At 41.5% G+C, this 21,607-nt stretch overlaps 1 protein-coding gene across 3 annotated transcripts; it reads left to right on the plus strand.

Moving 5' to 3' along the window:
* The first annotated feature begins 3,004 nt into the window (after positions 1 to 3,004).
* Positions 3,005 to 20,845, plus strand: LOC103924602. 3 transcript variants are annotated; one of them, XR_663991.1, is made up of 3 exons: positions 3,005 to 3,143; positions 7,796 to 7,918; positions 13,464 to 14,251. XR_663991.1 is itself a non-coding variant. In XM_009333151.1 (2 exons), exons 1-2 carry the CDS (start codon positions 3,122 to 3,124, stop codon positions 19,491 to 19,493), a joined length of 786 nt encoding a protein of 261 aa, XP_009331426.1. In that variant the 5' UTR covers positions 3,005 to 3,121; the 3' UTR covers positions 19,494 to 20,845. The 3 variants fall into 3 exon arrangements, 1 of the variants encoding a protein (XP_009331426.1); XM_009333151.1 differs by lacking the exons at positions 7,796 to 7,918; positions 13,464 to 14,251 and adding an exon at positions 18,730 to 20,845; XR_663992.1 differs by lacking the exons at positions 3,005 to 3,143; positions 7,796 to 7,918 and adding an exon at positions 12,322 to 12,410.
* Positions 20,846 to 21,607: the final 762 nt, after the last annotated feature.

Below are 21,607 nucleotides of genomic sequence, written 5' to 3' on the forward strand. Positions count from 1 at the left end.
CACCCCACAAGTGCTTGGGTAGCTGCTTCTCTTAGAGCTTTCGTGTTTGTTCACACTTCCAGGGTAGACATCAGTGTAGAGAGTTATTATAGGCCATTTTACTTGTAACTCTGGTAACATGTCTGTTCCATAACTTAAAGCAAGGCTAGAACTATATGGAGAATGAAAATGCTTCCAGAACTTTGGGTTTTCTAGAGACATTTTAATCCCAGTTCAAGAAAACTTCAATATTAGAGTGTTCTGCAAAATGAAAAATATCTAGTTTCAGATGGATCAGTTCTTTTCCAATTTAGATTTTTTATACATCTCACATATGTGTGTATGAAACACAAAAATCAAAGTAAAAAGCCATTTCAAAAAGGAAAGTATAAGGCTTTCATTTAAAGATGTCAAAATGAGCTATTTTGACATTGCCAGAGCCTTTCATCCTGGTTTTTCCTCACGTAAATGAAATTTCAGTAAAAAAGACAAGACTTCACAAAACGTTTAAAGAGAGGTACACTATTTTAATCAAAACATGTTCTGCTTCTGGTTTGATTATCAACTGTAATAAAAAAAAGGTTTTGTTTTTGTTAAAATAAAAAAATTGAGACTCAGGTAATAATAAGATACAGCAGCACTCAGTTAACTGGCATAGAGTGTATAATAACATCTACTTCAGACTTTAGCTCTCAAACAGTCATTTATATTATCCATCAATCACTGATTTTCCACATACAAAAGATAAATCCTCTTGACATTCTTCAGCTCTGGTAGGTAGCAAACAAATGTGAGTCTGAATTTTTAAAGACATTTTTTAATAAGAAAAATTTTCTACTGCTGAGATTAGATGCCTCACTATATTTCTTTTTTTTTTCAGTTGATTTTACTGGAATTTTGCAATCTATTTATAGTAACACATGTAGATTATTCTACTGAATTTGATGGAAGTATGAGAGTTGCCTGCATATTTGAAGGATAGGGATTTTAATGATTGAAGGACTTCAATGCATTTGCTCTAGCAGGCAATTATCCTTCATGAAAACTGTTTTCCAGTTAGAGTTAAAACCAACTCCCTGATAATTGCCACCTTCTTGTACAGTGATTTAGAAACACAACTAATTGGCAAACTTGGCATCATGCTATATTAAGTAAGTAATCTGCTTTATCTTATTAGGTCTGTTATCACACCCGACTTTCAAATTTGATTTGGAGATATGAAGGACGTGAAGATCAGCTATAGGACCCACTTGCCCAATTGTGAAAATAATCAACAGAAAAAGTCTGTTTTCCCATGCCATGAAACATCTCATTGAATACATGACACTTTGCTGATGTAATTGACGTTAAACAGCACATTAGACTACTATAATTATAGGGATCCTGCTGCATCAAAACGTAACGTAATGATTAGTCTTATTATGTAGGCTTTTTTCCGTATATTAATTTTCTTATAAACGAGAAACAAAATGAAAAAAATACACCAGTGCTCAAAAACCAACTTCTGGAAACTCCTGTTAATAAGAAGGAGAGGCAGATATTAATATCATTTCTTCAGACAGTAAAAATGTTCTTCAAATTGAAACCTAGTTCATCCCATACAGTTAAACAAACAAAAAGGGGGTTCAACTCTAAACCAGATATTTCTGGAAAAAAAATGAAACTAGTCATCTATTGAAAGGTTAATAAAAAGCAGGAAAGACATTTAAACCTTTTTTTGCCAATTCCAGTGTTTTTTCTGCTTTTAATGGGTACTAAGTAAGCAGGTTTTAAAGGGCACAGAAGAAATATCAGCATAGTTTCTTCTACGTCATAAGTGATCTTTCATGACTATCGAATCAAAGAAAATGTTCACTCTCACATAGGTGTGAGATACAGGCAAGACTAAATTACAAGTAAAAGAGTACTCCAGTAAAAATGTTCTGAGATCATCTCCAAGTTAGGCCAAAATATAAACTCCATCTAATTTCTTACATGAAAATCTAAGATGTGGAATAACAAGTTAAGATGAGGGCAACACAGTAATTTTTTTCTTAGGCTTCCCTGTTAATCTTCCTGCACATAAAATATTCATTTCCAATATTTTCTCATACTTCCACTGATCTTTTTTCTGCAGCAGTGGTGGTAAACTTTGTTGGGTCTGGTGCCAAGTTTATTTTAAAAAGCAGTGTAACTTTCTTCAGCGATTCCCATCCAAATCCCTGCTGATGCCAAATCTGGCACCAGTTCTCCACAGCTTTTCCACACTAAACAGCTACTGAACTCTGAAAATATTTAGATATTAGTGAAAGACGTGTTTATCCACTGCGATGCTGCTTCTACTTCTTAAATATCCATGTCTTTCCCAAAACACACCAACTGACTTGCTGGCGACCACCCCTTCCATCTACTGGCAGAAAAGCACCACTGCCGAGCACAGAGGACCAGAGGCTGTGGGCCGGGCTCCCAGCCTGCACCACCTCTGATTTGGTGGAAACTGTAGTTACCTCTTCTTTGCAAGCATGGAAGAAAGGAGAGGCTTTTACAGAATTCTATCCTCCTCCTCCCTTCTTCTTTTCTCCTGTTTCCACCTCTAAAAAGAAGGCATCTCATTGCTGAGGAGCCCGGTGACCCAAGGGTGGCTCAATACGTGGATATACTCCGTGCTTTGATCAGGACAGGTGAAATGCAATGGTCTGGACTTGTTCATGTTAGATCCTGACTGCCAGCCACATCATGCTGGAGGTGAGGGAGGACCTGGCTTGGGACCTGACTGTGCATCAGGAGCTGGCAGCTGTGTTTTCCCTTTCCTTCTGCAGAAGCAGAGAGGGAAAGCGAAAAGGCGTTGTGTCATCTGAGAAAGCCTCTGTGTCATCTCTGGCTGGGAACAGTGTCCTTTGCCTGCTGCCAATGTGCTGAAAACTGGCCCTAGGGATAAAGATTGCAGGAGAGGTAGTCTATTGGCAGCATGTCCTCAGTCAGGCCTTTGGAGAAATAGCTCAGAGGGCAAAGGCAGTTCCCTAAACTCTTCTGTCCACATGGACTGCCCCTGCTCTTTCCAGAGCTGACACTGGTTGGGGCGTGCCGGGAAGCAGGGAGGGCAGAGCGTGAGCCTCCCAGGTCTTTCTGCAGAGAACGGCCACGATTTAATGAAGAAGTGCAAATGGATGCACGACTGGAAAGAGGTGAGGGGCACAAGAGATTTAATGCGCAGGTCTGTGCATGACCTGCAGCCACCTTGGAGGTGTAACGCAGCCTCCACATAGCAACGAGCTGGGGAAGGCAGCCCCTCTCCAACTTCTGCTTAGAGGTTTGAGTGCCTTTTATTGTGCACATGAGGGAATCAGCCACCTGCCTTATAACAGTGGCATCTTGCAGGTGCCTTGCCTGGGGACAGCATCTATCTACAAAACACATTAGAAAAATGTCAGTTTGGGATGCATCACTCACCTTTTTAAATCATTGAACAATAATCAGCAATGATTCAATGGCTGGTTTTGACAGTTTCCTGGAATTATTGTATTGTATTACAGATATATATTATAATTTAGTGCATGTACACATTTTTATATATATAATGTATGCGCGCACACACGTTAGCACTCTTGTTAAAAATATGTACAGCCTTTTTATTTAAAAAGGATGGAGAGTATAATCAAATGTCAGACCCTGAAAAACCCACATGCTGACGGAATGCTGTGTAATCTGCGATCACTGTTCTGTGGCAGGTGACTTTGAAGGGCTGCCAGAGGAATCTCATGACATTGAATAAAGCTGACTGTGCAATTTAAGAGTTTCCTACCTAGGGAGGGAGTTCAATTTGGATTTTGAATTGCTTACTTGAAGAGCAGAGACTCCAACACACAGAATTTCTGTTGTTGTTCTGATTTCTTTTACTCTCTATTTTGCATTGCAAATCTTTTGTTTAGCATTGGTAGCAAGGCTTACTAACAGACAGCCCCTGTGGACTCAGCCCACTCGCCTGTCAACCTGGTGAGCTGGCTAGCAGATGAAGGCACTGTCTTCTCCAGAAACAGCAGACAGGTTGAAGCTGACTTTTCCTCCAAGCTTTTTGTGCTTCTCTTGAATTAGCTCTAGCTGCCAGGCTAGCTCTGAATCAGGATGCAGAGACTCCCAACCTGACAACCAAGCAGAAGAGGGCCCCCTCACCTCCTCTCCTCACATCCCCAACCAACTCTTTTATTGATCTCTTTTCTGTTGAGATGCCACCACCAGTTGGGTGTAGTTCCTTCTTCCAGACAGAAGCCTGTGCGAATGTCTTGGGCATCGTCCTGCCCTTGCTGCAGGGACAGGACCCCAGTGTTCTCACCTCTTATGGAAAAAAATTGCATGCTGGATTTATATTTTCCTTTTCAACCAAGCAAGTACCTGGAATGCATTACTCCAATCTGCAATTTATATTTAAACCTTTTTTTAATGGATATTCAGAAAATATCAGATGTCAGTCTTCAGCAGCTTAATCAAACAATGCATTTTACTGCTTTCCCCTGGACTTTGAACGTCTACTTGTTAGAGCTTATTTGTGCTATGACAATTTTCTATTTTTTACATCAAGGATTTATTGCTTCAGTAATTAATGACTAGACTGTGGTAGTCTTCGTTTATGATGAGTAAGTCCTTACCTCATGGACTATTTCAATACTTTTAGAATAAAGAAATGCTCAATATGGAAATTCTTCATTCTCCTGAAATGAACAGCAAAATATCCATCTATTTCAAGAGGTGGGAGCAAAATATTCATCTTGACAAAAGAGTATGATATTCTGGTGCTAAGATATAAGAAGATATTTAATGGTAAAATATTTAAAGTGTATGATTACCTAAATCATATCCTGGTGACTTATTATGAAGGAGAACTAAAATTTTACTAAAAGCAGAAAATTGGGAATCACTGTAAGGCATAGTTTGATTTTTTTTTTTTTTGAGTGGGATGTGTCCCGTCTCTAAAGAAATTATGTCTAGTGCTTGCCAGAGGTTCTCTCTAGCTCTCATGGCAGCAAAAATGTCAGCTACTAAAAAGGCGCCCGCATCAGCAGAAGGAGGATACATTGCAGGATCCATGACACACACAGTTTTGTGGCGGGATGACTACAGTAGATTGAGGAATCTAACCTTGCAGTATTTGCTGGGTACAGCATGATATCCCCCCCCCCCCCCCCCCTCCCCCCCCCCACTGTTCTTTGAAGGCATTTAGAAATAAGCTAGTGCTGAGAGTATGTTATGGTTGTTTGCTTATACAAAATACATATTTACAGCTTTTCTATAGAAAGTAATAACATTATCTAAGTGGTTTCAAAATAAACCTACAATGCCTGCTCTGAAGGAAAAAAGTTTACCTAAGGAAATTCTCTTTGTGGGTCTTTAAATTGTCCTCTGGATATTACTGCTATATGACCTATAGCAATTTTCTGTAGGGGTAACAGAGGGTTCCCCTCTTCTGTGTTTGAGGGGAAGTTATCAGACTTTAAAGTTTTTTTTAAATAATTTTTTGATGGGAATGATTTGAGTCTAACTCAAACAGAGAGGTTAATAGAAGCCTTTTAAAATGTAATTGAGTGCTGTTAAAAGAAAAAGGAGAATGATATGAGAGATCTTTTAGAAGCCATAAAGAGGAGATCACAGTCTTCAAAGATTTGTATTCAAGTGTTTTCACCAAAATTTTCTGCTGCTAAGTAAAAAAAAAACACCTAAAGCTAAAGCTCCTTCACCACAATTACTTGTTTTCCACCAAGAAACTCGCCACAAATGAAATTGATAGAAACTGATGTACGTGTTTCTTGTCCCAGGAGAAAGTCTGTAGCTTAGTAATGTATTAAATTTAGAGTGTTTAGAGTGTTTTTCCTGACCTAGGTGATACTATAAGTCTTTTCAAAGAGTGAATTTGCAGATGAACTGGCTGGCAGTTTCATCCTAACATTTAGAAAGGGAAATCTCAGTGTTTAGAAGTTTTGCTGCCACTAAAAAACCTGAAGTAGGTAATCATCCCTCCTAGGATGAGGAGTAGGGTTATGATATTTATTTCTGCAGCCTCTTTAGAAGGTAAGTGTTGGGTTATTGCTCAACACATAGTACTTGTATTGCACCCAGACCAGCAGGTACAATGAACAATCAGAATTTCTATTTATTATTGAACTTTGTTGTTTCTCCTCATACCTGTACACATAGGTACACTGTTTTCCTACTCTGAAAATTTCCTACAGTATGTACCTACTCTGAAAATAACTCTGAGAGACATCATTTGGTACCCTCAAGAGTACAGACAGGAGCTGACATAAAGCTGGCCTCACAATGTAAATAAATTTCAACTATTCCCAAACATCAGCAACTTAAGGACCTGATTTGTCCCACCAGTAACAGTGGACTATCCAAACTGCTTATTAAAAAAGAGTCTAAAAACAGTCTGAATTTGTTTTTATAATTTTGGGAGGAAACTTACTTTGGAAGTTTTTCAACAAAATGTTAATGTTTCTCTTTCGTCTTTGACTGTAACTCTCCACTCTCCTTCTCATACTCTTCATACCCACATCATCTTGTGCTTCTCTCATCTACTTCCAAATATTATCATCTGACAAAAAAAAAAAAAAGAATAAAGGTTACAACACAGTCACATATCAATGTGATTTTTGGGAAGGATGCTAGATAAATCATTGTCTTCACACTTCACATTGTCTGCACTGTCAGAACCTCTTGACTTCTCCAACATCAGTTGCAGGGGTAGGAGTGGATGCTGACTGCCATGCTTTATGGGCAGCCACAGGGAAGGGACTTCAGCTCTGCCAGGGACAGTGGTTTTGGCTATTCAGCCCACGTACATCTGCATGCCCAGCACCAACAGGTCTTAACTTAGCTATGCTGTGAAGGAACCTCTTTCCTACAACTTCCTCCCTTTCCCTGTATGAAGTGAGTCTCATTTTCCTTTTTTCCTTTTAAGGAAAAAAGCCATCAAAGTCTTTCTCTCTGCAAATAATTATGTTAGCTGGGATTCAATGTTAGGAGGCCATTCACACCTTTCCAGAAAATAAATCCACAATGCAGAAAAGACAAGGCAAATGCTTTTCAGGGTTTGTTCTGCTGCATAAATTTCTACTGAAAAACATCTTTCCATTGCTAATGTGGTGATAACTTGACATTCATGTAACGTGTTGCATATTGAATAGATGTGGGTGATTTTTAAAAGCAGTTTTCAAGACTCCCCTGGAAAAAAATGAAGCTGTTTGTTAGAAATTATTTAGTCTGTTCACTTTCCTTAAGGCATTTGCTGTGGAAATAGGAGAAATTTTTTAGTTCTTTGGGAATTAAAATGTGTTGTTGAGACATTATCTTTATTGTCTTAGTCATAATTGTATCCTTAAAACACATATCTGAGCTATATCTGGTCAGATAAAGGCTTTGGCTTATAATACTTAAGATGTAGAAGTATTTTAGGGCCTCCAAGTAGTTAATATGGTTCTGACTAACTATTCCCCGTTTTAAGAGAGAATGCGTAACCAAAAAGTCCAGATGTGATGCCAACACTTTCATAATTATTTAGGTATAGAACAGATACCTTAAATTAAAGATTTGTGGGAGTTTCACTGAGCCCTCCCATCCTCTACCATTTTTTAAAAATTGTGCCAAAATTCAAGTTTCAGTGAAAAGTGTTATTTGACATTTTAATCTTTGATATGTTTTGACTGGTTAGCATACATATCTTGGCAGGTCTAGGTATCCCAGTCCTACAACCTCACTGCACTAACTTGCATCATTTGTTACCCAAAAAGTAATAGCAGGACAGTATTTTTGACCACAAAACTAAATTGAAAGAACATTTGTGCAGGGAGTCTGGGTTTTTTTAACTAAAGACTTCGAGAAGTTTCAGCTTTACAAAAGAAGGATGGATGCTTCATGGTCCACCTATTCTCTCCAAGTATTGCTTGAGGATGTGCATACTCTCACAGCGGTACGTGTTGCAGATCACGCTCAGGCCCTTGGGTCAATCTGTGCATGTTGGTTACTCCCCACTGTGCTCTCGCTTGGCATCCTAAAGAGCAAAATGTACCTGTGATGGGTCTGTGCACGCCCCACAATATTTCCACCTCCTGCATCTGGCATGTGCCCCGTGCTCAGCTCTCGGGAGCCCCACGTGAACCCTGTAATCATGCCAAGGGCACAGCTGCATCTGCTGCACACCAGCACAGACTGTTTAGCACATGTGGCAGCAAGGCATTGCCTGCTAGCACTGCCCTGGCACTTCTGCTGTCTTTGTCACCTCATGCCTGGTGCATGCTGCTGTGTCTGCTGGCGAGGCCTCTGCCTTCCTGGAGGTGCCGGTGCTCCCCCAGCTCTGCTTCCCGGGGACAGTGCTGCTGCTGAGCTGCAGGAGCAGTGTGGGAACCCGTGATGGCTGGGACCAAGAAGGACATGGAGCCTGCAAGCGTCATACTCTGCTATGGGACCTTGCATGATGGGCTGTGGGTGCAAAGCTTTTGTACGTCTCTGGCTAATTTTACAGCCCACCTGCCACCCAGCACGTGCATTCCCGTGAAAATCCATTTTATCTGAAAAAAGGGCAATTGTGCAATGCCTTTGACACACTTCTGGCTGAGGAGTGATTTCTTGTCACCCCAGCGTGACATACGAGCTGCATTGCATACTCTTTATGAAAGTTAAAAATAAGTGTGGAGTGACATGTGGCATCAGATAGCGTGCCTCCAGCTGCCAGTTTGAATTTAGCCCTGTTGATTATAATGCAAGCTTGGCACCTAGCTCACATGTAAACACCTATATTTAGCTACCTAACATCAGGTGTCAAACCCACCTCTTTGGGGTGGGAATCAGTTACCTGAACACAGACATTTAGTGCCATTTCAAGGGCCATGGACTTGAAATGCCCTAGGACATTTGAGACATCTGAGCCATCTGATATCTCAAATTACATTAGTTGCTTATATTTAGGTATCATTCTCTGTCTCCAGCCCAAAGTCTGAGAAATGAGGGGCACAAATCCTTTCTTGTCCATCCCACCAGTCTCTCAGACAAACTGCAGTCTCTTTGAGTTCATCACAAGTTTAAAATAAAGCACACGCATAAAATCTAAGAGGTATCACAGTAACTGAAAAGAATTGTAAAGATGGAGGGAATTAACACACAGGATCAAGAAAACCTTAAGTTTCATTTTTTAGGCGTGAGAAAAGACAAAATTCTGATACAGAATAATGCCTTTGGGGATAAAGAACTTTTACGACTTAAAACAAAAGTTTCGACAAGATCACAATGACAAATACACTGGGAAAGAAATTTATATTAAAGTCATAAATAAGACTCTCTAACTGCTAGAAGTGACGGAAAAGAAAAAGCTGCAACTGCAAGGCTTTATAGTCAGAGTAGTTTTCTGTTCTTGGGGGATGTAGGATATTTTCAGTGTAAACAAAGAAAAATGGATTTAAATTCTGGGAAAAAGAATTCTTGGTGAGCTACAGGACTCAAAATTATACATGAAAAAGGTAGCTTAAAAATATCGTAGATTCATACAAGATATCTCACTTGTTTAAAATCCTGCTGCAGTTAATTTCTAGCTCCCCATCATTTGAGGTTAATCTTCATTTATGTATACAACTCCAGTAATGGTCAAAAAAAAGAAAGAAGAGATCTTTCATAGTTACTAAGAGAGAATACAAACTTAAGCCTGAATCCAGGAATGGTACCCAGGCATTATAGGTAAGTTCCTACTTTGAGTGGGACAATGAAAATTATTGTATAGACTAGTGATCTATAGTATACTTACCTGCCTGGGGGAGAGCCTAAATACTGCTGTAGTTTTACTTCTGTACACTTTTCATCAAACTGGCAGCCTTGTATCCCTTTTGCTAGTGGGATGCCCTAATTCACCAGCAACAAGAATTTCATCCTCATTCTCTCTCTGAACTACTGCATATTGACTTCTTCCAGGCAAGTGGAACAAGACCCAGAGGAAATATGGATATTCCCACCCTGCCTCGTGCCATTGTCTGTGGTGGCCTCAGATGCGAGTCAAATTTCTCTCATCCAATGCCAGGGGTAATCACAAAAGTGCTGAACAAGTGAGGGTGATGGCAACTACAGGGTCTGCATCTATTATCTTTCCTTGCTGCATTTTTTGTAGAGCCAAATCAGTCAAGCATTCCCCAGGCAAGCTTGCTCTCATGCAGAGCGCCTCATGCAGAGGTCTGGTGGGGTGGGTTTAAGAAGATGGCATTAACTGTTGGCACTTCGGGGCAGAAGGCTTCCAGGAACCTGCTATCTCTAATCCAGGATAAGACAACAGCTGAACAGCCGTTTTGAGGCTCTAAATTGTAGACGCATTTGTAAACCCCTTTGTGATTGCAGTTCCTGGACTCCTTCCTTAGAGGAAAAAAATAGATTCTGCGTGAAACAGTAGTTTTGTCTAAATGCAAAGTGCCAGATTCACAAGTGGTGTCAGCTGGCCCAGCTCCACTGCATGCAAGAGCGTTGCACTTAACCAGCTAACATGTGCACTCAGGAATGTTGGGAGGGGAGAATGTCTCATCCTCTGGTCTTTGCAGTAATTTGTATGGCCGTACTTTCAGATGTTTTCAGAGAAGACCGTGCCTGTTGTAAAGGAGCAAAATCATTCCACAGAAGACGAAAACAGACCAAACAGTCAACCAAACCTCAGAAGTGCATTGTGCCAAGATGCTGCCCAAAACTGCAATTAGAGTTAAGCAGGGTTTTTTTAAACAGGCAGATGTTCAAATAATAATACATTGACAGCAGGCCATGGCAGTGCACAATCAGCCACTAACTTTGTACCTGTAATTTAGAAGAGTGTCTGATGTATGAAACAGAAACAGTTAATTTCCAAGGGAGATATGCAGAGAAAATCAAACCCTTTCTAGCTGTGAGCAGATCCAGCACAGGCAGCCGTACCAGCGCGTAGGACATGGCGTCTGGGAGCCATCTGTGCCCGGGGTTCCCAGCTGGCACTGCCTACGGCGCAGCCCCGTGCAGAGCCCCAGCCCTCGCAGCAGCCCCACAGTGCAGCGACAGCCCTGGACCGGCACGTCCTAGGGAGGGTTCTGGCCTGAGGGACCTCGGAGGACATCGGTGGGTGCTGTAATTGCTGAACATCACTGCCGAGGAAGCCGGGAGGGTGCTTGCAGACCATGAAATTCACAGTGGTAAAGGGTGTCAGGCTGGAAAGTTCTTATTTAGTGGTTAGACTCATGGTAGGGAGGTTTTTCTCTACTAATAGGTGGTGTGGAGAGGTAGAATAGTTCCTGCTTCTCATGTTGTTTGATGCCTGTTTTTCTGCAAAAGCCAGATGAGGATTTTGGTTGCAGTGGAGGGGTGCTGTATGGGAGAAGTGTTTGTGGGTCGGCGTGGGAGAACAGACATACAAGTGAGCACTCCTCTGAAGAAACACTCCCAGCCTGAAAAGGAAGAGTTGTTTTACTGAGGGCATGAAAAAGCATCAATAAAAATTAAATTTTCATGTCTTCAGGGTAAGAACTGAAGCATATAGTTTGCCCAGCGAAGTTGTGAATGCCCCATCATTGGACATGTTCAAGGTCACATTGGATGGGGTTTTGAGCAACCTGATCTAGTGAAAAATGTCCCTGCCCCTGGTAGGGGGGGTGGACTAGATCATCTTTAAAGGTCCCTTCCAACCCAAACCATTCTATGACTCCATATTTCAAGTCAGCATGCTTAGCCCTCCATCAAGAAAAGCTTTATGGAGAGGCAAACTGTGACGCTGAGTGATGGAAATTATATGACTGTCCTTCAGAAGTAGGAGCTGGTTTATATTCTCTGCTAAGATGCTAAGGCAGGGGAGTGGGTCATTCAGGTCAGAATTGGAGGAGACAGCAGGCAACAAACATATTCTTCCCCTGTTCATACACTGGGAACATATTCTTTCAACAACATCATTTGGTAGCTCAAAATTTAATTTTATTTTCATTTTGCTGTGTTAGACAAGCAAGTTTATTGAAATATCATTTTTAAGGGATAGTACAAAGAGGGAGCAGATTCCTGTCAATGCTTAAACAGCTAAGAGACTAAATTTCTACTGAAAATCAGCCCTTTCTTTATACATGTGTTTCTTCATAGATGTCAGTCTGGGGGCTGAAATTACTCATGTTTTGAACTTTCTGAAAGTGATAATTTTAGGAAAGTCTGAGCAATAGTAACTGAAAAAGTCAGGAAAGCTAAAATTTTTTACAGTCTGTGTAGTGTAGTACCATGTTCATTTCACACATTGTGTTACACAAAGAATAGTGTAGCTATTGATTTTGCATAATTTCACCTTGACTTTGTCCTCTGCTGTTTCTTATCTTGTCTGTGTCTCCACATGAAGGTGAAACTTAGGAGAAACAGGTTTCAACACACTAACAAATAAAAAGAAGTGAAAAAGATTGAACAAAGGCTGACAGCTGAAGGCTGCAGTTTGAAAGGTATGTGGCACTAACCATATCACATATTAAATGATAAATTTGGATTTAGATGCAAGACAAAACACCTCAAGACTGTTGTGGAGTTCCCAGAATTAACCTTTGGACAAAGCCATTAGATTTTCTCAAGGAAAGGATCCTACCTGTCCAGAATGATATGCATTAGGAGTGGACACCTAAGCCCAGCAAGACATGCAAAATGAGTGACCCAGGATAGCAAAGTATATGAGAGCTCAAAATAAAATTCCACAAGGAAATAACACAAAAAGCTGCATATCCTTTGCCAAACAGCACTGCCAATGCCAAGCATATGGAAAAAGATACAAAACCTTGGACGCACACCTCCGTGGTGCGTATGCACAGGAAGAACAACTAACGCCACCGTATTGCTGGCTCAAACAAGCCTTGTAGGAAAATGATGCAGCAGATGACAAATGGACAGTCAGCCTGAGAGCTAACGGGACACATTACTTGTAACACGGTCAGAGGAGCAGAAGCCAAAGTGGTGCTAAAAGCAAACATGTTTGCTCCAAGGGAAAAAAACAGCAACAACCTTATGGACAGAAGAAAACAGACTGCCATAATCCAATGCTTATAATCAGGGAAGGATCACAGAGCTCAGTGTTGGTGTCCCTTGTGTGCCTTGGGACAAGGGCCCGTGAGCCAGGGAAGCCCCTGATGGGTGGCAGCCCAGCCTGATGCGCACACCTAAGCATGGTCCCCCTGGGCTCTGGCTTCCCCTGTGCTGGAGACTCTTGCCAGTGGGGCCTTTTGCTGCTGGGCGTCACTGCCCTTCCCCAGGAACGGCCTGTTCTGCTTCCCGCTGAGCTCGCTCACCGGCCAGCCGTGGACCGCGGCTTCTTGGCTTCACTGCCCATCTCCTTGCCACAGGCTCCTCTCCCCCTGCAACTCTGCAGCTCTCTGAGCAACTGCCACTTCACCATGCCTTTGCATCAGATTTTCTAATTGCTTCTCTGGTCTCAACTTTGTGTACGTGTGTGTGAAAAAGTAAAAGGAAGGGTACGGTACTAATATCTTTTCATTAACTTTTTCCAGGTTTTTCCCGTGTGAGGTGTTTACACTCCATTTTACAGAGTATGGAAAAGACATTCCCTGTAAAAGTACTGAGGGAAAAGACCACATTAGAAATGTACCAAACCCCTTGGTTTCATCCAGCAGATGCATTCACTGGAGATGGCAGGGGAACCAGCTGTGTGAAACATGTTCCAAGGTTATATTCAGAGGAAAAAGAAGTTCACACCTATGTTCTATGTGCTACACTTGCAAAATCCCAGCGATCTCACAAAACCCCCTAAGTCTGGGGCAAGAATATAGAGAAGTAGGCTTTTTGTCTCAGAATCATACAGCAATGAGGAGAACCAACAAATGTACAGGCATACGCAATTCAGTGCAGAAAAAGGACCCTTCATTTAGATGTTGATTCCAAGAAGCTAAATAGTCACAGTAAAATGGAACATTTTCTATTACCTAGAAAGGAGAGGAATATTTAGAGAAATGGTAAATACAAGTGATTTTTTCCGTGCTTAATGAACCAAGAGACTGTAGTAAATTTGCATCCCAGTAAAGACAAAACACTCATTCTGGCCCTTAAAGAAAGGAAGAAATTAAAGGGGTCAATGAGATTTCAGTCATGAGTTGCTATGCTGATAAATGCAAAACAAGTTTGTTCACTTGATGGCTCTAAGAAAAGCATTGCACAATTCTTTACAATGGTGTGGTTAAAACTTAAAAACCCCAAAAGAATAATCACCATAGGAATGAACAAAAACCAGGCTTTCAATAAACTCAAATAAAGAATGTGGCTTTGGTCTCAGTCCACGGGTGAAAAATGTTTCATGTTTTTATTTATGAGAGGCCACTATTAGCTGACACTGACCATAAACCACTTGTTGACAGTGCCAAAAGGGGCCTGGCAAACCGTTCTGCTGCCGCTAAGAATAGAGCTTGTTTTTTCAGCTACAAATGTATGATTTGCAAATTGAACACCAAGTGGGGAAAGAATTAGTGGTTGCAGATGCACTCAGAGCATTTTGACAGTGCAATGGACCTAAGTCAAGAGGTATGTTATGTACTGTGAATCTGATTAAAAATGTGGTCTGGTTTCAGGTGAAAATGAGGACTATTATTCCTGGCACTATTGTTAGGAACAAGACCCTACAAAAAATAGCTCTGAAGAACCAGTACAGTGCATTCCTAGACCCCATTGTAAGGGAAGGCTTTCAGTATTGTTGAGATTTTAGTTGAAAGCACCAAGATAATGATTGCCAAGCTATTATAGAAAAAAATTGCTTGAAAGGATAGGTATAAGGATGATTTACAGAAAAGACTTTAATGTTGACCTAAAAAGAACAATTGCTTTCATTAAGGCTGTTTGGCTTACAAAAAGTACAAAGAACATAGATAGCAAGTTGTCTGAAAGAGCCAATGTTTGTGATATAAGAAGATTTGGTCCATTAAGCAATTACAGGTAGAGATTTTTTTACATTATATACGTTTGTTTATGATGAGGCTTTTTTTATAGTTGTTCTGCCTTCCCTGAGATTACAATACTAGACAGTAACCATGCTTAAACAAATGACCATATACCTTTATTTTTGTGGAATATAGTATTCCTGGCCTGACTACAGCATGCTTTTCAGTAGGCATGAGTTTGCAGTGAATTTTGAATTTAAAAGTATAATTAACTAGCTCCAGTTACCTCTAGCTTAAGTAGTTGGAATAAGTTAGTGACAAAATATACAAAAATATAGTACCTACCTAAAAAGATACTGAGATTGACATGCATCTGTACTTAATACTATTCAGTTGAAGTAAGAATATCACTAAGGAAGTATAAGACTTTTTTTTTCCCTGCAGAAAATTGAAACAAGATACCTTCACTGCTATACACTGATATCAGGCATAGAGATTTCTGGAAACAAGCAAAAAAACCAATATAAAATTTCATATGTCTTAGAATGCAATTCCTTCAAATGGCATTGCAATAGCATTAGGGGAGCAAGAACTAGCTCTGTCTTCTGATGAGATGGTTACTCAGGGTGGGTAAATATGATAAAGAAACAGATAAAGCATCTCAATTTACCACCAAAAGAATGGCCACAAGTTATCTACTGTGGAGAAGGTGGCTGCAGGCAGGCCACAAATACAGCAGGATGAGATAGCTGAACCAAAGCACAACAAAGCCAGAAAGAGTCAACGTACCACTGCCTAACAAAACTGGGGTATTGCTGTGGGAGAGCCATAGGTCTAGCAAAATTGTAAATCGCAGGTAAATTTTAATGTAGATGAATGTAAAACACATGGAGAAAAATAACTCTAACTAGACATACTCACTGAAAGGCTCTAAATCAGTTATTACATCTCAGGAAAGATTGTGGAAGCTTTGTGGATCATTCTAGGAAGATGTCTGCTCGGTACTTAAAACAAAATATTACAAATTATTAGAAAAGGGAAAGAATCAATGAAAAGAGAAAAGAAAAAATACAATGCTACTGTCTGTCCACATCTTGAGCATTATGTACGGTCCTCTCCTCCTAGCCCATGGACACATCTAATAGAATAAGGACCCTGGAAGGTCACAGAGGAAGGTGGCAAGGATGAGTAGAAGTATAAAACAACTGCTTTATAAGTAGATAGATTAGCATTCTTTAGCACAGAAAAAGATTACTTAGGTGAATATTTTAAGAGTGTATGAAATCATTAGCACCATGAAGAACATGAAAAGGAAGTGATTATTCACTAGTCACAACACAGGAATAAAGAAATGAACCTAAGCAGCAACTTTAAAGCAAAAGATGTAGTCAAAAACATAAGTGTTGTGGAATGATTGCTGCAGGACGTTAGGGAATCCGGAAAGATAAATTGGTTCAAATTTACTTCGATAAGTAAATAGGTGAAGAGACCACTGAGAACCATTAAAGACACAGGTAAAAACACCGCCAACTGCCAGGTTGCAGGAAGTTGGGGCAGCAAAGGTACGGTAAGGGAAGCATGACCTTATGATAGCCTTTTCTCACCATCTGTCATTGAGAACACAGACAGGACTATGGACTATATATACACCTTACTTTGGCCTGAGCATAACTCCACACAGGTCCTGAGTAGTGGTAGTGTCCAGGACCTACACTTTAGAGTATATGGAGAAAACTCCACAAAATCCGTGAAGACCCAAAAAACCACAAGCAAGAGGTTTCTGCGAATATTTTAAGGGGGAACAGAAAGAAAGAGCTGTAATGAAAGCAAGCTCCACCTATTTTGTTGTCTGTGAAGAGTTTATTGAAATGTCAGATTCAGAGAGAAAAAAAGTCATAGAATCACAGAATCATGGACCATTTGAGGCTGGATGGCACCTCTAGACATCATCTAGTCCCTGCTCACAGCAGGGTCAGCTACAGCCTGTTGCCAGGGACTGTGTCCAGTTGGGTTTTGAACATCTCCACAGATGGAGACAATCTTTCTAGGCAACGTGTGCCAGTGCTCGATAACCCTCAGACTAAAGTGTTTTTTTCTTATTTTTAAGTGGAATTTCCCTTATTTTCTTTTGTGCCCATTGCATCTTGTCCTGTCACTGAATACCACTAGGAGTCTGGCTCCATCTTTTCTGGACTTGCTCCAGTACGTCCATGTCTCTGTTGTACAGGGAAGCCCAGACTTCAGTTCAGCACTCTGGATGTGTCTCACCAGATCTGAGTAGAGGGGAAGGATCACCTCCCTTAACCTGATGGCAATGCTCCCCACCATGCAGCCCAGGATGGTTTTGGCCTTCTTTGCTGCAAGGGTGCATTGCTGGCTCATGTTCAACTTGGTGTCCACCAAGACCCCCAGTGCCTTTTCTGCCAAGCTGTTTTCCAACCCATTGGCACCCAGCATGGAGGTATATCCCCACTGGCACATGGGGTTATTCCCATAATAATATGGGAATTATTTGAGTGAACAGGGATGGGGTTAGGAAAGCCAAAATTCACATGGAGTTGAATCTAGTCAGGGATGTAAAGGGCAACAAAAAAAGTTTCAGCAGGTACAACAGCAGCAAAAGGAAGACAAGTGAAAATGTGGGCCCACTGCCCCAGGGGCAGGACTTGGCATTTCCCTTTGCTGAACTTCATGAGAAAGTACTAAAGCAAAAAGGCCCTATTTTGCAGCCTGCCAAGGTCCTTCTGAATGGTGACACACCATTTGATGTATCAGCCACTCCTCCCAGTTTTGTATCATCTGCAAACTTGCTGAGGGTGTACTCTGCTCCAGATCATTAATGAAGATGTTAAACAACACTGGCCCCAGTATTGACCCCTGAGGTGCATCCGTAGTGACGGGCCTCCAGCTGGGCTTTATGCCACAAACAGATCATAACCTTTTCAGCCCAGCACTTCAGCCACAGTACCTCACTGTCAACCTATGTAATCTATACTTCCTCAGTTTGTCTATGAGGATGTTATGAGAGGTAGTGTCAAAAGCTTTACCAGAGGCAAGATAAACAACATCTGTTGCTCTCCCTTCATCCACTGAGCCAGTCATCTCATCACAGCAGGCTGTCAGGTTGGTCAGGAATGATTTCCCCTTGGTAAATTCATACTGACTGTCCCCAACCACTGTCTTGCCCTGGATGCTTAGATATGATTTCCAGGATTAGTTGCTCCAGGATATTCCCATGGGAGTTGCTCCAGGATATTCTCATGGGTCAAGCTGAGGCTGGCAGGCCTGTAGTTCCTGAGATCCTCCTTCTTGCCCTTCTTGATGACAGGAGTGGCGTTTGCTTTCATCCAGTCCTCAGGAACCTCCCCTGATCACCATGACCTTTCAAAGGTAATCTAGAGTGGTCTCACAACGACACCAGCCAGCTCCTTCAGCACTCATGGGCACATCCTGTCAGTTCCCATGGACTTGTGCATGTCCAGTTTGTTTAAATGCCTCCTAATGTGATCATCCTCCACCATAGGTAAGTCTCCATTGCTCCAGAATTTCCCACTCACCTCAGGAGCCTGGGCTACCTGAAGGCTATTCTTACCACTAAAGACAGAGGGCAAGTGTCATTGAGTACTTCAGCCTTTTCCATGTCCTTTGTCACCAGGCCACCTGCCCCATTCAACAGTGGGCCCACATTTTCACTTGTCTTCCTTTTGCTGCTGTTGTACCTGCTGAAACTTTTTTTGTTGCCCTTCACATCCCTGACTAGATTAAACTCCATGTGAATTTTGGCTTTCCTAACCCCATCCCTGTTCACTCAAATAGTCTCTCCCTCTATATTCCTCCAGTGTGACCTGTCCCTGCTTCCCCTTATGTACACTTCCTTTTTATGTTTCAGATTTGTCAGGAGCTCCTTGTTCATCCATGCAGACCTCCTGCCACCTTTTCTTGACTATCTACATGTGGAGAAGGACCAGTCTCAAGCCTGAAGGAGGTGGATCCTTTAGAACAGACCAGGTTTGCTGGACTCCTCTTCTCTCTAGGACTGTATCCCATGGGATTCTTCAAAGAAGATCCCTGAACAAGCCAAAGTCTGCTCTCCTGAAGTCCAAGGTTGTGATCCTGCTCCTCGCTTTGCTCTTTTTTCTCAGGATCCTGAATTTCACCATCTTATGCTGCCATATCAGAGGCTTCATGGACACAGCATACAGCCTCTCCTCTGCTGCTAGGGCACTGACCCCCTTCTGGAGCTGCATATCTGTAGATGGGGCTGGAGCCATCCTCCTGGTGCCAGAAGTCACCAACTTCCAGCCTTCACCATCACAGCAGTCTCCATTTCCCAGTGCCACAAGCATGGACTGTGCCTCCCCCTCCGTCGATGCAGCTGGGGGTTCAGGCTCTAGTACCTACAGGATTTTGGAGAGGCTCCAGTCAATCTCTTGTTTGCCATCTCTGATGCTGCGCAGCCTGTGGACCCCCTCCTGCAGCTCCCTCAGTTGGCAGCATGGGCCATCCCCAGCACCCATGTGCTGCAGGCGAGGAGCACGTCTAAGCTGGGCCCCTGCTGAGAGGCCTCTGGTGTCTCCACAGCCCCTGGCCACAGAGCTGCATGCACCCTTAGGAGCTCACTCTGGTCTGAGGTCTCTGATGTGCCAGGGATAGATGGTCCTGGGGAGCTGGGGACCATGCCCTGCCACATGTCACCACCACTGCAGAGGATGTGGATGCTGTTCTGAGCAGAGATGCTGGCCTCCTCTGTGTGTTGTCCTCCAAAACCTGCTGTGTCTGGGAGCAGACTAGCCAAATCAGAAAACCATCACTTATTTTTAGTTTTGCACTGGACTTGTAAGCAGAGTGTCAACTTTTGGCAGTTCTTCCCAGCAGATGTATGAGCTGCACTCTGTCCTCCAAAACAGCTGGAAATGTAATTAAGTCAAGATGCTTGTCCCTGTGTAGACCTTCACAGACTAACAGAGAAGTTTCAAGTCCCTTCCATTCTCTTTCTAGAGCATCATAATCTCTTTAAGGTTCACAAGTGTTCATCTCTTTATTTGGAAGAGCTCAAGGGCTCAGGACTCCGTAAAATTCTCTCAGCTCTCTGTTTAACCACGTTCTCAAGTGTTTCAGTTTAGACATACAAAATATATGGTTGTGCTAGAACTTTCTTATTCTGTGCTTCAATTTCCTACTTGTAAAATAAGCATAATACACCTTTAGGCCACCTGGTATTTGAAATTATGAAATTGTGAAAACAAATCAGGTAACTTAACAATTACAGCTTTGTTCAGTCTGAGCTATTCCACATAAATGGGTCAATTTCTAATTTAAAAATGTTTTGCAGGAGGATTTTTCTTCGTTTTCTAAATCAGAAATTAAAAATACAAGACTATTCTATGTAATTTCATGTAATGCAAATTCCAATTCCCACACAGGTTTCACAGTCAATACTATTAGAAACCTGTGAGGGAATTAATGATAATGAGAAAAACCTCCTTAGGGGGCTAATTTTAAGTGTGCTGTAAACAAGGAATGACACCACATGCTGAACAATGCAGAATAAAAATTTAATAGGTTGCTACCCCATAAGTAAGATGCCATCCATCCTTTTCAGTAAATGAGGATGAAATCTTGAGAAAGAAGCAGCATTTGTTCAGGTAGTTAGAGACTCTATCATAGCACATGCCATATGCATATACACAAGGAAAATAAAATAAAGTTGAGGAGGAAAGTTTAATTAAATTTCCTAAAGTTAATTAAGGGAAATCTTAAGGGGCTCCTACAAGCAGCCTTCTAGGACCTATGTCGAGGTCATCAAGAAGACAGACAGGCAGGATGAGAGAGAACGAACCTAAATTGCAACAAGAGAGGTTCAGACTGCATGGAAAGAGAAACTTTTACACTGTGATGACAGCCCAGCAGCAGAGCAGGTTTCCTGGGGACTGCACATTTTCAGGACCCATCTGGATAAACCCATGAGCAACCTGGTCTGACCCCCTAGCTGACCCTGCTTTGAACAGGAGGTTGGACTAGTGACCTCCTGGGGTATTTTCCCACCTGGATTATCCTGTGTGAATTTCCTTATTATTCTGTGTGAATATCCTTATTATTCTGTGAATTTGCTTTTTTCTTCCATTTGACTGCTTGACTTTGTAACCTTATTATTCTTTATGTATCATATTTATGCATTGTCACGTAAAGCTTGCAAAAGTAGCTATTTGTGCTTTTTCCTGTAGCTAAGCTGCTTTCAGTGAAAAACCTTCACAAACCAAAGGTCATCTGAAATAAATTGATCACTCTGATTTCTAAGTTCTTGTTTCAGATCCTGTGTGGCAATTTAAAATAAATGTTCACACTGATCCCTGCAACTATGGATTGCTGGGAAATATCTCTTTCCACTGAGGTTTCCAAAGATGTCACTACCAAAATTGATTATTTTATTTCCAGCCTCTGCCTTTAAATCTGAATATGCAACTAACTGTGCTGACTGTGAAGGAAATTAAGACCAGGCCAATTATTGCTTCAGCTTTTTGTTTTTATAAATGTATGTAAATTTAGGATGTTCCAGCGATCTTAAAACATGAGACATCTTATCACAACCCTCCCCTGACGCTGTGTCAGGGTAGCATACTCTAGCTTCACTAACAGTGAAAGGGCTAAAAGGATCAGGGAAAATAAAATACTTCAGAGGATACTTTTGCTTATGGGAGAAAATCCATCATCCCCCCCTTTCCTTTTTTTATTGTGCGAGAGACTTTGCGGGGGGGAAGGAAGGGTCA

The sequence above is a fragment of the Pygoscelis adeliae genome, unplaced genomic scaffold, assembly GCF_000699105.1.
Source record: "Pygoscelis adeliae isolate BGI_AS28 unplaced genomic scaffold, ASM69910v1 Scaffold57, whole genome shotgun sequence".
In the NCBI taxonomy this organism is placed as follows: Eukaryota; Metazoa; Chordata; class Aves; order Sphenisciformes; family Spheniscidae; genus Pygoscelis; species Pygoscelis adeliae.